Source organism: Pelophylax lessonae (genome assembly GCF_965119305.1).
Source record: "Pelophylax lessonae genome assembly, chromosome: 13".
Taxonomy (NCBI): domain Eukaryota; kingdom Metazoa; phylum Chordata; class Amphibia; order Anura; family Ranidae; genus Pelophylax; species Pelophylax lessonae.
Genome location: NC_138780.1, coordinates 109,461,882 through 109,478,423, shown reverse-complemented (window position 1 = coordinate 109,478,423; position 16,542 = coordinate 109,461,882). Strand labels below are relative to the sequence as shown.

Here is a 16,542-nt window from a genome sequence, read left to right as displayed (position 1 = left end):
TGGACTATAAACATTCCGAAGTCGACTCTGTGTCCTTCGGTTCGTCTTCCCTACCTGGGAATGATTCTGGACTCTGTCCAAGCGAAGGTCTTCCTGCCGGAGGACAAGCTTCAGACTCTTCAGGATGAGGTCGGGTCCCTCAGGGACAACCGGAACTCGTCTCTCCGGACATGCATGAGATGTCTAGGTTTAATGGTCTCGTCTTTCGAGGCGATCCCCTTTGCCCAGTTTAACACGCGGAGTCTCCAAGCGGAGATTCTGACCGAGTGGGACGGGCGGCCGCAATCCCTGGATCTGCGGATCTCGTTGAGCCACAGCACCAGAAGGGATCTTCTGTGGTGGCTACAGTCCCCGGCGGTGTCGGGGGGCAAGTCTTTTCGTCCATTATCGTGGACGGTGCCCACCACGGATGCCAGCCTGTCGGGCTGGGGTGGTGTTCCTGGCGTTCTGTCCGCCCAGGGAACTTGGTCGGAAGAGGAGTCCTCCCTTCCGATCAACATTCTGGAACCGGGGCCGTCCAGTTCGGGTTCAGACGGACAATGCCACCGCGGTGGCCTACATCAACCATCAAGGGGGCACCAGGAGTGCCCGAGCGGCTCAGGAAGTAGCCGACATTCTGTCTTGGGCCGAGACGCACGTCCCGGCGATAACGGCAGTTCACATTCCGGGGGTGGAGAACTGGCAGGCGGACTATCTAAATCGCCAGACCCTGGACCAGGGAGAATGGTCCCTTCACCCGGATGTCTTCCAGATGTTGTGCGCGAAGTGGGGTTCCCCGGATGTGGACCTGTTTGCGTCTCGTCTGAACAACAAAGTGGAAAGGTTCGTGGCAAGGACGCGCGATCCTCGGGCAGACGCCTCAGACGCGTTAGTGGCGCCCTGGCATCAGTATCGTCTGATGTATGCCTTTCCACCGATTCAACTGCTGTCCAGGCTTCTTCGCAGGTTAGCCTCGGAACCGCACACGGTGATTCTGGTGGCGCCGGACTGGCCTCGCCGGTCTTGGTACGCAGACCTCGTAAATCTGGCAGTTGACGCTCCGTGGCGTCTGCCACTTCGAGAAGACTCCTGCTTTACAGTCGCTGGCTTTAACGGCCTGGCTGTTGAAAGCCAGGTCCTGAAGGATAGGGGTCTCTCCCCTGAGGTCATTCCCACTTTGATCAAGGCTAGAAAAGCCTCTTCGGGGAAGATTTACTACCGTACTTGGAAGGCGTATTTTGCCTGGTGTGAGTCCAGGGGGTATTCCCCTCGCTCATACTCGGTGTCGAGAGTGTTGGCTTTCCTTCAAACGGGAGTGGACCAACGTTTGGCGTTGGCCACGATTAAGGGTCAGATTTCTGCGCTGGCTGTTCTCTTTCAACGCCCTGTGGCGTCTAATTCATTGGTCAGCACCTTTGTTCAGGGGGTGCGACATTTGGCCCCTCCTAGGAGGGAACCTTTACATCCATGGGACTTGAACTTGGTTCTGTCCATGTTGCAACAGGCTCCCTTTGAAAGGATCAGGGAGATCTCGTTGTCTCTGTTGTCCAAGAAGGTTGCCTTCTTGGTGGCGATCACTTCGGCTCGCAGGGTGTCGGAGCTGGCGGCTTTGTCCTGCAACTCTCCCTACCTGGTGGTCCACAAGGATAAGGTAGTCCTGCGGCCTAACCCATCTTTTCTTCCGAAAAGGATCTTGGAATTTCACCTGAATGAAGACATTGTCTTGCCTTCGCTCTGCGCGAAGCCTAAGCATCCGAAGGAGGTTGCCTTACATTCCTTGGATGTTGTCCGGGCGATCAGGGTTTACCTGTCCTCCACTAAATCTTTTCGCAAGTCGGATTCCCTCTTTGGCCTTCCTGAGGGACCTCGGAAGGGCATGGCAGCGTCGGCTGCGACCATCGCCAAATGGATCAGACAGATCATTGAACAAGCCTATGCCTTGAAGGGGAAGGTTCCTCCCTTCCCTGTGAAGGCGCACTCTACCAGGTCTTTGAGTACGTCTTGGGCTTACCGGCATCAGGCATCTGTGGCCCAGGTGTGTAAGGCAGCGACTTGGTCGTCCATTCACACCTTCTCAAAGTTCTATAAGGTGGATGTTCAGGCATCGGCTGATGCCTCCTTTGGCCGTAAAGTTCTCAGTGCGGCAGTTTCTTAGGGACCCTTGTTTTTGTGGGCCCTTGGTTATTGGGGTGTTTTACCCCTGGGTTACTTGTTTTCCTGGGTTGTTGCTCCTGTTGAGCAAGCTTTCCTGATGCCCAGTTGGTTCTCTTACTGTGGTAAGGTTCCTTTCTCTGATGTGGGTGCTGCGTTGCCTTTCTACAGTTGCGTCTCCCACCCCTCATGTCTACACTGCTTTGGGACGTCCCATTGGTGAGGACTTGGAAGGGGGTGGCGACTGTCGGAGGACGTAAGAGAAAACTGAATTTTTGTAAAATCTTACCGTAAAATTCCTTTCTCTGAGTCCTCCGACAGTCGCCGCCCCCCGCCCCTCTTTTGGGGTTTTTGTGTACTCTTACTGCTATGCTACCAAACTGAGTTGGGAATGCTGGTGCAGGGAGGTATTGACTGAGGGGACAGCCCCTAGGGGTGTGTCTATGCTAAAAGCTTTTGTATTAACAATTCTTGTTGCCTAGCTACTCCTGCGGAGCAAAGGTCAATACCCATTGGTGAGGACTTGGAAGGGGGCGGCTACTGTCGGAGGACTCAGAGAAAGGAATTTTACAAAAATTCCGTTTTTTCCTACTGCTTATCTGTAAAATCCTTTTCTTGGAGAACATTACGGGACACAGAGGTCCCTCCCCTCTTTTTCGCGGATCTTCATTGCTTGCTTCAAAAATGGAGCTTCTTCCTGTATGGGAGGGGTTATATGGGAGGAACTTCCTGTTTATTGGTTGCCAGTGTCCATTCACCTAAAGGTAGCGAATAACCCAGATAGTCATTATTACCTGCTCTGTGTCCCGTGATGTACTCCCAAGAAAAGGATTTTAGAGGTAAGCTGTAGGAAAAATCCTATCTTTCACTGTTTTATGATAAAAATGTCTTACAAAAAAAATGAAAAAATGAAGTTACATAATCTATATCCCTGATCATTAACTTGTAATCTGCTCATCGGCTATTCTCATTGTTAGTGTATTTTATTTGTAGCCCAAAATAATTCCTTCTCTTCCAATGTGGCTCCAAACGTTGGACACCCCTGAGCATTATAATATTTTATGGGCTAATTTGAACCATTGCTGTATTTACAATAGTATAATTGTATATTTTTAAGTTGTTTTGCCTACTTTTAGCTAATGCCACAGAATTTCAAAGGAATTGAGGTTAGGGCTTTGCCTTTCTAAAAACAAAAATACATTTCTTGCTAGAGCCGCTGTGGTAATTTATTCCTATATTTTAGCGCATTGTAATTTTTAATGACCCAGTTAGTTTTAAGATGACAGGTAGCCTTGATGTTGTAGAATTTAATACAAATACAAACTGCTACTCCTTGGTCCTTTAGTCTTTGTAGTCATCCATTTCCCAAGGCACCCAAATTATTCTGCTTCTTCCACAATCATTTTTTTTTGTGAGGATGAAGGCTCTGGACTTGTCATCCTTTCACAACTTGGTGAGCTGCTGACAACATCTGTTCTGCACCCTTGACTAAGTAGTGAAGAAGTAATAGGGAAGCAGCACGTCTAAAAACAAGTCAGCAATGGCAGGTTTCATGATATCTATCTTGATTGTTTCCTCTTTACTCCTAAAGCACCTCATTTGTGAAATTACACTCCCTGTGACACTGCCTTCAAGATTTACTGCTGTGAAGTTCACAGGACAATTTGTCACTTCTCTTCCACTGTTTATGTATTGGAAAATCCCCCACTGACATCAATGTGGCTTGCATTCTGACAGGAAGGAGCATGAAGTGTAAAAGATTGCTGTTAAAACAGATCCAGCAGGTCTTGGGAGGCTGGAGATTTTGCACACTTAGATTCTGATTCATCAACCTGCACAATACACTTTATGGTTTCCAAAATAGCACCCAAAGGCATAACAAAATGACATACGATGATAGACTGAAAGGTCAGTTTTAGCATACCTTAGGCACACTTTTAAATGCTGCCTATCTCATGATGAATCAGGGCATACATTTACTAAAGATTTATTTTTCTTTCAATCTTTCAATAAAAAATAAACTCACCAAAGTTATTTTTATGGTCGCTAGCAAACCCAATCATATCAGTATCTTTGCACTAGAATTCCCAGCTCCTCCCACCTTTCTCAGTTATCACTGTATAAAAGCAGTCACATAATATAGTTGGGGAAAAAATTTATGTAAATGCCACTGAAACTGGAATTTCTATGTTATGAACTTATGATGAGGAAAAGAGACAAACTACAGTGGAGAAATCATACCATTGTAATGTATTTAATATAATAAAGGACAGATATCTCACCTGAAAAGAGCCCACACAAAACTGACCTCCAATTTGGATGGAGCTGGGGGAAGGGAATTGCTTCCCCTTGTTCCCCATAGGTAAATACATGAATGAGTTTCTGATCCTTTCCTACTTTTTCTATTAAAATTTGAATGCAGTTCAAAGTTTCCTACCTGTAGAGAAGTAATCTAATAATGTGGCTATATACAGTGGGTACGTAAAGTATTCAGACCCCCTTAAATTTTTCACTCTTTGTTATATTGCAGCCATTTGCTAAAATCATTTAAGTTCATTCTTCTTCCTCATGAATGTAAACATAGCAACCCATACTGACAGAAAAACACAGAATTGTTGACATTGTTGCAGATTTATTAAAAAAGAAAAACTGAAATATCACATGGTCCTAAGTATTCAGACCCTTTGCTGTGACACTCAGATATTTAACTCAGGTGCTTTCCATTTCTTCTGATCATCCTTGAGATGGTTCTACACCTTCATTTGAGTCCAGCTGTGTTTGATTATACTGATTGGACTTGATTAGGAAAGCCACACACCTGTCTATATAAGACCTTCCAGATCACAATGCATGTCAGAGCAAATGAGAATCATGAGGTCAAAGTAACTGCCTGAAGAGCTCAGAGACAGAATTGTGGCAAGGCACAGATCTGGCCAAGGTTACAAAAAGATTTCTGCTGCACTTAAGGTTCCTAAGAGCACAGTGGCCTCCATAATCCTCAAATGGAAGACTTTTGGGACGACCAGAACCCTTCCTAGAGCTGGCCGTCCGGCCAAACTGAGCTATCGGGGGAGAAGAGCCTTGGTGAGAGAGGTAAAGAAGAACCCAAAGATCACTGTGGCTGAGCTCCAGAGATGCAGTCAGGAGATGGGAGAAAGTTGTAGAAAGTCAACCATCACTGCAGCCCTCCACCAGTCGGGGCTTTATGGCAGAGTGGCCCGACGGAAGCCTCTCCTCAGTGTAAGACACATGAAAGCCCGCATGAAGTTTGCTAAAAAACACCTGAAGGACTCCAAGATGGTGAGACATAAGATTCTCTGGTCTGATGAGACCAAAATAGAACTTTTTGGCCTTAATTCTAAGCGGTATGTGTGGAGAAAACCAGGCACTGCTCATCACCTGTCCAATACAGTCCCAACAGTGAAGCATGGTGGTGGCTGCATCCTGCTGTGGGGGGTGTTTTTCAGCTGCAGGGACAGGACGACTGGTTGCAATCGAGGGAAAGATGAATGCGGCCAAGTACAGGGATATCCTGGACAAAAGCCTTCTCCAGAGTGCTCTGGACCTCAGACTGGGCCGAAGGTTTACCTTCCAACAAGACAATGACCCTAAGCACACAGATAAAATAACGAAGGAGTGGCTTCACAACAACTCCGTGACTGTTCTTGAATGGCCCAGCCAGAGCCCTGACTTAAACCCAAGTGAGCATCTCTGGAGAGACCTAAAAATGGCTGTCCACCAACGTTTACCATCCAACCTGACAGAACTGGAGAGGATCTGCAAGGAGGAATGGCAGAGGATCCCCAAATCCAGGTGTGAAAGACTTGTTGCATCTTTCCCAAAAAGACTCCTGGCTGTATTAGATCAAAAGGGGGCTTCTACTAAATACTGAGCAAAGGGTCTGAATACTTAGGACCATGTGATATTTCAGTTTTTTTCTTTTTTAATAAATCTTCAACAATGTCAACAATTCTGTGTTTTTCTGTCAGTATGGGGTGCTATGTGTACATTCATGAGGAAGAAGAATGAACTTAAATGATTTTAGCAAATGGCTGCAATATAACAGAGTGAAAAATTTAAGGGGGTCTGAATACTTTCCGTACCCACTGTATGATTAAAGTAATCTAAAGAAAAATTGTTGTCACTATCTCCCTGCTTTGAAAGCTTAAAGCCCAAGGACTCATTCAGACAGGCATACTAAGCATGCACCCCTGCAAGGACCATATTTGCTAGTACAGGATGCACAGGTGTTGCTTGTATTCCCATTCATGTCAATTGTGATGCAGCGGCTGCACGGACACAGCAGCTGCTTTCAATTTGACATCTGTGTAGGTGCACAGCCCTGAATGCAGCAAACGGTCTGCATTTGAGGCCATACACCCACATGGATGTCAAATTAGAAACAGCAACTGTGTCCATGCAGTCCCTGCATCCCAGTTGGCATGAATGGGACTGCCTGCATGGGGATGCAAGCAACACTGGCCTCATGTGGGTGTACACCTGTGTGAAGGAGGCCTATTTCTGGCCAGTAAAGTAATAAAAAGTGGATACATCCCCTTGGAAGGGGGTAATAGCAGGCACGCTGTTTGCACAAAGAGGTAAGGATGCCAGTGCATTGTAAAACTGTAGGCTAGCTTTGTCACACTGGAATAAGAAATGGAAATGGCACATCTGGATTCGATGAAATATCAGGTAAATTGTAATAGATAGCTAGAGAACAAAGAATAAATATTTGTCCACCAAGATTAATGGGACATGAAAAATATTGAAAATTTTTAATTTGGCTATTGTGTACCTGCAATTTGAAAAATACATACAATGTGTAAACGAATGATGTCACTCATGTAGAGTGGGGCCCATGTTCTTTGTAAATGTTTGGTTAACATAACACTTTTATTTTTAACTTGTAAAAAGCACAGTATTTATGGCACACAGATGTAAATATGCTCAGCGTCACTTTTAATAAAAACCTGTTCTCGTGTGTCTGCCGCTTCATGCTGTTTGTTTTTATGAGGTTCTAAATTTCCTCCCCTTAATATACTGCTTCATCACAGAAGTAGGAAGACTTCTAAGGCTAGGGAGGGGAGTTATGCAGTGATCGGGCCTCAGACAGTTCAAATATTGCAAAATCCCTCAGTTGGCAAAGCTGTAAGATGTTTTAACTGCCAAGCTCAAGCATCCCGAGGTCAGCAGGGTTAAAAATACTAAAATGGGCAACGTTTTGCAATGGATATGGTAAATGTTTGACTCTGAATCATGTCTAAATATGTTATATTAAAGGAGGACTACTAACAAAACACAGCATTCTGTAGAAAGTATGTTTGTTTGAATTTTTATATACCTTATCCTTTTTTTTTTTTTTATTATTCTTGACTACACTGTTTTGCAAGCTATTCTGGGCTACTGTATATAACATAACTCTTAAAACCTCCTACTGATCTTAGTGTTTGTGAAAGTGCTGTCAAAGCAAAGTTGGTCTGAACTAGGAAAAAGTCTGTAATATGTCTGTTTGCAAACGTGTAAGCATTTTTTGTCATTCAGTATGAAATGAGGTGAGTGTTTTATTCATTACGAAAAGAAAAGAATATCCCACAGGGCCTTGCCTTTTTCCTGTTGCATTCCCAAGCAAGACCTACAGCCACTCCATTTTCCCACTTCTAGTGAGTGCAGTAAAAAGCTGTATTCCAATTTTCTGGAAACTGCACCAAGCTCCCTCAATCAATGTTTGCTTGGCTAAAGTTCTGAAAATCAATGAGGCGGAGGGACCCAATCACTGCAGAGAGGAGTCTAATGCCAGTAGAATGATTTTTTTCAAGAATTTGTCATTTAATTTGTGTATTCCAATTACAAATCATAACTGTAGATGACCTAAGCTCAATCATGGTCCCTTCAAAAGGTGAAAGGACTGGGCATCTTTCCCCCGCCCCCCCCTCTTCTTCTTCCTCCTACACCCTTTCTTCTCTCCCTTGCGCAACCTCCCTTCTTTTTTTTTTTTTTCCTGAATTTTATTTGTGTACAGGGGTCTATACGTGCAATGCTGCATGCAGTGGTATTTTATGCCATTCTAAACAGGTGCGGTCATGGCAGGCAAGGTGACCAGACATGATGATGATGTTCTTTGACTTTGTATTGTAAACCTAACCGTTTTAATTTTGTCATACCTAACATCTTAAAGCTCCTATCAGGAAGTATTTGTACAATTCTGTGTTGTCTCCCTCTTTTTTTATGTATACCTTCTCTATCTTGGTATATTGATAAAGATTCGGGGGGGGGGGGAGTGAAAAACAATATATAAAAACAACTCTAAGCTGTTAGCAACTGGGCTACATTAACAATTTTCCTATTTAAAAAAATGTGGGTAAAGTATTAAATGGACGTTCTTAGCTTTTTATTTTAAAACAGTATAAAACATTAAAGTGGAACTTCACTTTCTTAATCAGGTCACATACAGCGGAGGAACACAAAGGGGTTAATGTACAGCATAAGAGGTGAAAAGTTAATATACAGGTCACATCAAGAGAGAGTGTGGAGATCATTAGTGTAGGATAGGAGGGTGTGAAAGGGTAGAGAAGTAGTATGGCCAAAGCTTTTTACTATACTTCTCCTGTGGGTCACAGGAGTGCACTCAGATGACATCCCATAGACCGTCCAGGCTTGTCAGGGATCCCGACAATAATCTCGGAATCTGCCCAGATGCCCCGACCAGCAGCTAGCTCAGCCGATCCTGCCCCCTCCCCAGTCGAGTGCTACAGTGAGCTGACAGTCGCCACTCTCTACTCACTGAAGATCAGGAAATAAATGATCCGTGTTCATGTGATCAGTTTCCCAGTCTTAGAGTCGGCAGGGGACAGCTGAAGACAATTGGATTGGCTCTGTACACAGTGGCTGTTAATAGAGCCATTGGAGGATGCCTCTGTTCACCAACATTAACAAGCAAAACGTTGGCCCGATAGTGCTTTATCCAGAGCACGCTTTGCTGGGATTTTTTTCGCCTTCCTCTGGATCAACTGCGGGTATAGGATTGTGTATATGGGATTTTATGGTTTGGTTTTCTTTACTGATTTTTGTTTATTGGTTGAGCCAGATGGACTTGTCTTTTTTCAACCTGACTAACTGTGTAACTATGCAAGAGCTATTTATAAACTGCACTGAACAAATAACTCTCCACCTCTTAACCATTTTAAAAGGTAGGGCAGTACAAAAGTGGATAAAGGATGTCAGCATCTCAAAGTTCTGAAGCCATTAGTTCAGCATAATTGCAAGGGAACTAGCAATTTCAGTAGAGATTACCAATGACAGCCTAGATATGTATATCTCTCATTGAAGGTTTTTTTTCCCTCAGGGATTTTCCTTTACTTCCTGTCAAACAGAACAGGAAGCAAGAAGAATATATATTTTAACAATAAAGGAATATCTTAACTTGGCTCCCTTTTCCCCCTTACGTCCTGTTCTCAGGGCAATCTAAAATTTTAAATTACCCATTGCTCTGTGTACTTGGGACAACGGTCGCTAGGATCAAGGACCAGGGCAATCTCCCCAGTAGGAACACAGGCAGTAACACAGACCACATAAAAACATTTTGTTTTAAAAGTACTTTTTAAGTGATTTCATTCCCAAAAAAATATTTCTCATGCTTCAGCTGTGTTGTATAAACGCAAGCAACTATATTCAGTAAATTCTATGTTAGTTATATAAATAGAGTTCACTTGCTCTTGTGTGTCTAGCTTTGAATATGTTTGAAGTTGGGAAAAGCAGTCATCATGTGAAATCCTATTCAGTCTTGCTTTTGATTTGTCCTTCAAGTCAGAATTTGAAATCAGAGACACCTTTGCCTGTTGCCTCCAGGCTTTTTTTCCCTCTGTGGTCCCTCCTCGTGCGGCCAGCGCGTTGGGTAACAAATTTAAAACTCATCAGTGTGCAAGAATCAAAGGCACAATAAATTGTAAACCAATCTTATTGTCTGAGCCCTGACGTGTTGTTCAGATCAAAGGAAACACAACATCTGGCCAGTCCGAGTGGGGAGCTTGAGAAGAGGCCAATAAAACAACTTCATCTCCTTTAGGGGATGCCTAAATCTGGCCTACACTGGTAGATCTGTTAACTGCCTCTGGTTATGGTACACACAGTGGTATATAATAATACAAGTACCATATTCTAATACTTTCTGATTACAGCACATAAAACAGATTAACTTTATAGGTTGTACTGTAAATGTTTTGCCGTGCAATGCTCAGCTGTAGGAACGCTTCAGATATCACTGACTCGGAAATCGCAAACTAGAGCTTTGACTGTGAAGGTATCTGGGGCATGTTGCTTGGTCAGGCTGGCAAGTAAAAGCAGCTATTTACCTCTGTCAGTGAGGGGCTACAAACCAGGTAATACACAATCATTGAGTGGCTTGCAGTCTTGTGTATGAAAGCCTATTACAGAGTCAATGGTTCTACAGGCCAGGGGTTCCCAACTCCACCTATTAAATCTTTTTGGAGATTAATTTTGCTTACCCCAACATACAAACGGATGATTCACTCTCCCACTCTGTATCAGTTTCTTTAAGCACAAAGATTACTGTTAAATCTGGGGCACAGATTTGTATGCTTTTGGCTCTTGATAACTTATGTACAGAGTTTGAGGGCCTATTTACTCCAGGTAGATGTGTTGCAGTACATTTTACACAAGCTTGTTGCTTCAAGGCCACCTATTCATTAAGTGTACTAGCCCTTAGAAAATTGCATTTGCTAGGTTACAGCTGAGATTTATATGGTAAACATTTAAAAAAAAATTGTACGTGAACCCACTGATCATTAATCTGGCAATAGTGGTCCCTACAGCCTCAGCAGACATGGCTATATAATGCCATAATAATGTCATGGGTCAGTTATGATACTGGTTTTCATCTAGAGTTGTTGCATGCCAAATTAGAATGCTTCAGTAGTAACATTTCCTTTAAATATTTCAAGATCATAAAATTGGGCCGTTTGAAAGATGTACACAGGAATACATTAGTAAAATAAGTCAGTTGATGCAGCCATTTTTTTTTTTTTTCAAAAAGCTACTTCAAGTACAGTAATATTCTTTTCCAATATAAAGTATGGAATCGTGCAACCCTGTCAGTTTCTGTGCATTTTCATCCAAAAAGATATATTGTAGCTGCTTTAAAGATGACCAATTTCATCAAATTTTATTACATGTAATGTAATTATGCCTCACTATATGGTGTAATTTGAAAAGCATCATCAGTTTATCCTTACAGATCATTCAGAAACTAACTTTGGCAGATGGAAACAGTCCAGGTACTGTGGCCCTCTTAGCTGTATCACAAACATTTAAGTGTGAATAAATAATATATACACAATGTATACATGACAATTTGCAATAAGGGGCTTGTATACTCCAAATAAGAATGCACTTTGTGCATTAAAGGAGCATTTAGTTCATAGTCTGTAGCAAGGTAGATATTTTACATAGCAGAGTAACAGGTTTAAGTAGCACTGAGACCAGCTGTCTTAACAGATGTCCATAGTTTGATAAACATTACATGTTCTCCACATATACAGGCCACTAGCATCTTTTAAGTCAGTGATGTCCCAAGCATTGGAGAAACCAGGTCATATCTAGTCCAGATCTATGGAGATACAGCGACACTGCTTGACACGTGTAATTCTTTTCTTCTTTATGGGTGGTTGTAATTCCGGGCAGTTGAGTGTGACCACCATATTGGTGAATTTTTTAGGCTTACAGAAAGAGCAAGATTGAAAGGATCCCTCCTCCCGGCGAATGTGCCTAGGGATGTAAAAGGAATTGCATTGCCCATAGCAGAATCGGTTAAGGATGGTACGTTTGTTACATCCCTCTTCATGAATAGTTTGCTTGAGTGGCTGTGTCTTGCACCAGTCCCTCTTCAGATACTTTCTCTCAGTAACTTGCAAAGCTTCCTGACTGGACTCCAGCACCTCCTCAGCCACTAGAGCTTGTCCTTTACCTTTTCCCCCATTTCGACTGCCTGGATGTGTCAGACTTTGTTCAGAGTCATTTGCCTGCCCTTTGTCTGGTGGAGGGATGGCCCCTTGGGATCCACGAACCTTTTTATTTCCTTCAATATTGGGTAATAGGAGTCCAAAGAGCAGGAACATTGGTCCCAATGTATAAACCAAACGGTTCATCCTAGTAGAGACATGAAAAGGTGTTATTTTACATAAAAAATTAGGCAGAAAAACATAAAAACTACAGGTATATTTTACAAGGTAACTCCACATATGTGGAAAAAATATAGCATATGAAATTGCTACAAAAGCCATGTTGTAATTTTAATGTTTTTAAAAAATGACCTTTCCTTTTCAATCTGCAACACTGTAATTTTTTGGCAAAATTCAATGCAACATGGCAACCTGGAGGCCTTCTGTACACAGTTGAGGTACAGAACACATCCAAAAATTTAATTTCCTGCTTGTGTAATTGGCTAACTTATTTTCCCACAAGTCTAAGATAAGTCAGATTTTATACCAGAGTTTCTCAACCTTTTTCTAGTCAGGGCACCCTTAAAAAATATTTTCAGTCTCAAAGCACCCCAGTCTAAGGCTTGGTTCACATTACTGCGAGTTGGGAATGTGTGCAAAATTATGTGCATACCCAACATGCAGACAAACATGCTGCTCTTCAGTAAATGCACAGGGGTGCATTTAATTGGTAATCGTACCCCCACACATTGTCAAATGCAGTTCTTTTTTTGATGCGGTGTGCTTTCAAAAAAAGGATCAAGGACTTCTTACTCTGCATTTATGTGGATAGGGCAGCCTATTTAAATGAATGGGCTGCCTTACATGCAGTTTCACAGATGTAAACCAAGGATTCGCCCACACAAGAGGTGTGGGCAGTAAAACCAAGTGATTGAGCCATATTTTTACCACCTCCCTTTAGAGGCAGCAGGATCATACTCGAATACAATTATATACTGTATACAAGCACACACATGCATACAGCCTTCATAAAAAAAACTGCACTGCTGTCCCTTCTGGGTATTGTACTGTTGGGGGAGGGGGAGAGGTCTAGACTCAGGAAGCTGCCTCGCCCTTCCTCTGCACTTTACTTCTCTGTCCTGCTCAAGCTGCTGTTCTTCCAAAGTACAGTTTGGCAGAGGTGCAGTAGCTCGGCTCTGATCCAGCAGCCTTTCTCAGCCAGGATGCCGTGGCAATCTTGATGACCTCAGGTGGCACCCCAGTTGAGAGAGGGTGTTTTAGATGACCATTGCAACAGAAATCTAGGCTCTGGTAAGATAATCCCAGTTGTTAAAGAGATGCAGACTCTGTAGCTTTCGTCATTAGAACCCAGAAATTGCATCAACTGAATATTAATGAACCAGATCCTCGTATTCAAAGTGAATATGTGATCAGTATGGTGAAACAAAGGGCCATTTCGTCACAGCAACAAAAGGTAGGAATCTGCTTCTTTGTTAAATCCTTGCAATATACATTGATCACCCAGAACATCTTGTATGTATTATCAACAAATGTGGAGTTAAGCCTCGTACACACGATGAGATTATCAGACGATCTTTCGTCCATTTTTTGTTGCATGCTAGTCTCATATGGAAAGTGAAGAGGTTACTTTCATACGAAAATTCTTGTCTGGCAGAATTCAACTCCAGAAGTGATGTCATGTGTTGAATTGTTTTGTATGTGTTCTTTCGTTTCTGAGCATTCCTAGTCTTGCTCTTACGATTTTTTTGGATGAAAACTGTACTAATTAAACAAAAATCGGACGTTGTGTTGACGTACGATAAAAATTTTATAGCCTGCACATCCAATTTTTGTCATCCGAAAATTCGTAATCGGGGCTGTTGAAAGCACTATACTAACAACCCGAAAATTGGCAGATCGTTCGTCTGATGAAATTTTACTTGCGATTTTCGTATCGTGTGCACGGGCCTCTCTTTCTCTTTTAACTCTTTAAGGTTAGTGACCATGATGAAAGTTTCATAGTTGTAAAAAGAACTTGTAATACAAAAATATGGTAAAATATGGCTCCTTTGAATTGCGTTGACTGAAAATATGACAGTATGCTGGAGATGTTTGTTAAAGTTTTCTATAGTGTTAATAAACCTAATTAATAAAACATAGCTACCATTCCTTTTATTACTTTTTCACTTTGCTTTCACTGTAATGTCACAATTAATCCTATGAATTTTCTAACTTGACTATCCCCCTTTGGAGTGCATCCATTCACTGGCAGGGCCCCTTTGCAGCCATGACAACATGAATGCTCCCCCATGGAATACAGATCAATGTTAAGCCACTCTGTAAATAGAAATGCACAGGCAGCACAGTGACTTCCTGAAGAGGAGGACACTTGCCTTTGATTGGCATGAGGACAGACGGACCTGCATAAATGATCTTTGATTCATCACACATGTGCATCAGCAATGCACGCAAATGGAATCATGGGACATGTAGCCCCACCAGTGACCATGAATGAGAGCGAGTATGCATACTACCTGAATTGAAATTTAAGGAGCACTGCACTTGAACCATGAGGTTTCTAAAACAAAGGTAAATTTAAAGTTTTCAAGAAAGATGATTTGAAATTTAATAGATTTCATAAAGAGCTTATATGTAATTTTAAAAATACAGATAGCTTCTAACATAAGGGTTTATTTACGCTTTAAGCTTAAAATGGCTATTAACATAGAAAAGGTAGAAACAAGCAAAGTTTGCTACTGTTTTAGGCATCCTTAAATTTTGCACAGGAATGGTACTTTCTGCAATTATTATGTTTAGGAAACTGTTAGGGGTACCTTTTAGAAATTAGATCAGCCTTTCTCAACCTTTTCAACACAGAGGAACCCTTGAAATAACTTTCTGGTCTCAAGGAACCACTGCTAGAAATTACTATATCTACAACTCATGATAATCAGTGAGAAGAATGTTCCTTGCCCTTGTGGTCATTGGGAAGAATCAAATGCATACAATGTTGGTGCTGCACTATCAGATACCAGCTAATAAGTAATAGGTGAAAGAAATAAAGGGATAGTGTAAGTGCCGGTTAACACTGAAGCGACACGACTTCGAGGGCGACCTGTGAAGTCGCGTGCACCGCGACTTCGGCGCGACTTGCACAGACTTCATAAAATGAATGTCTATGCAAGGCGCTCCAGGTCGCCCCGAAGTAGTACAGGAACCTTTTTGTAAGTTGGAGTGACTTGTGTCGCTCCTATTAGAACCGTTCCTGTACCACACAATGGACCGCGACGGTGCGCAACTTGTCAGGCTGACCAAGTCGCCTGACAAGTCGTACTAGTGTGAACCGGCACTAAATGCTACAATGGATATTAACCACTTGGGGATAGTGTAAATGCTACGATGGATATTAACCACTTCAATAAAGGGTCCTTCCACCCTCTTCCTGCCCAGGCCAATTTTCAGCTTTCAGCGCTGTTGCAATTTGAATGACAATTGCGCGGTCATGCTACACTGTACCCATATGACATTTTTATCATTGTTTTCACACAAATAGATATTTATTTTGGTGGTATTTAATCACCACCACTTTTATTTCTTACAAAAAAAAGAAAAAAGACAAAGTTTAAAAAAAAAAAAAGTTTTTCTTATTTTTCTGTGAGTAAATTTTGAAAATAAGTCCTTTTTTCTCCTTCACTGATGTGTGCTGATGAGACGGCACTGATGGGCACTAATGAGGAGGTACTAAAATGCCGCACTGATAGGTGGCACTGATAGGCGCCACTGATGAGCACTGATAGGCAGCACTGGTAGGCACTGAAAGGCAGCACAGATGAGCAGGCACTGATGGGCATTGGTTGGGGGGGGACTTATGGGCACTGGTTTTTTACTCTAAAGTGAGTGAGTGATGATCAGTGCCCCGATTACCTGTCCTAGGCTCCCCTTTAAGGAGGAGCCGCTGATCGGCTCTCCTTGCCACACACTCTGACAAAATGAGGCGAGGAGAGCAGCTAAACTGCACTTTCTCATTTACATGTGACTGGCTGTGATTGGACATGTCATTGGCTCTTTACCAAGATTGGGGTCATGCCGTGTCCTAGCAATACGGCGCTTCCACGATCGCCGCACTGCGCACCCCCGCGAGAGAGGCCGTTTTGGAGCGCCATCATATGATGTCCCAGAACGAGAGCCTCACCGCTCCGCCATAATTTGACGGTGGGCAGGTGGCAAGTGGTTAATAAAACAAAATAAGTGATGAATCCACTGTGCAAACCAAATGTGAATAAAGAAATAACTTCAACAAATTCAAATGTGAATAATGATAACTTGAAGCAACATATATATGAAACCATTATTAGGCTAAGTGGTCAGAAGATTTTTCAGAGTGACTAGTTACAATGAATAAACCTGATGGCCAAAGTCAAACAAAAAAGGGTGATTGATAAGTGAAAAAAATAACAGA

General features: G+C 42.6%; 1 protein-coding gene across 1 annotated transcript in view; it reads right to left on the bottom strand.

Annotated features, from left to right (window-relative positions):
* Nucleotides 1–11,272: 11,272 nt before the first annotated feature.
* Nucleotides 11,273–16,542, bottom strand: part of GREM1 (gremlin 1, DAN family BMP antagonist) — a 56,072-nt gene continuing 50,802 nt past the window's right edge. The window contains exon 2 of the mRNA XM_082275125.1: nucleotides 11,273–12,291. Coding sequence (XP_082131251.1) covers nucleotides 11,742–12,290 — 549 coding nt within the window. The 5' untranslated portion in view covers nucleotide 12,291 and the 3' untranslated portion in view covers nucleotides 11,273–11,741. The remainder of the gene's footprint in view (nucleotides 12,292–16,542) is intronic.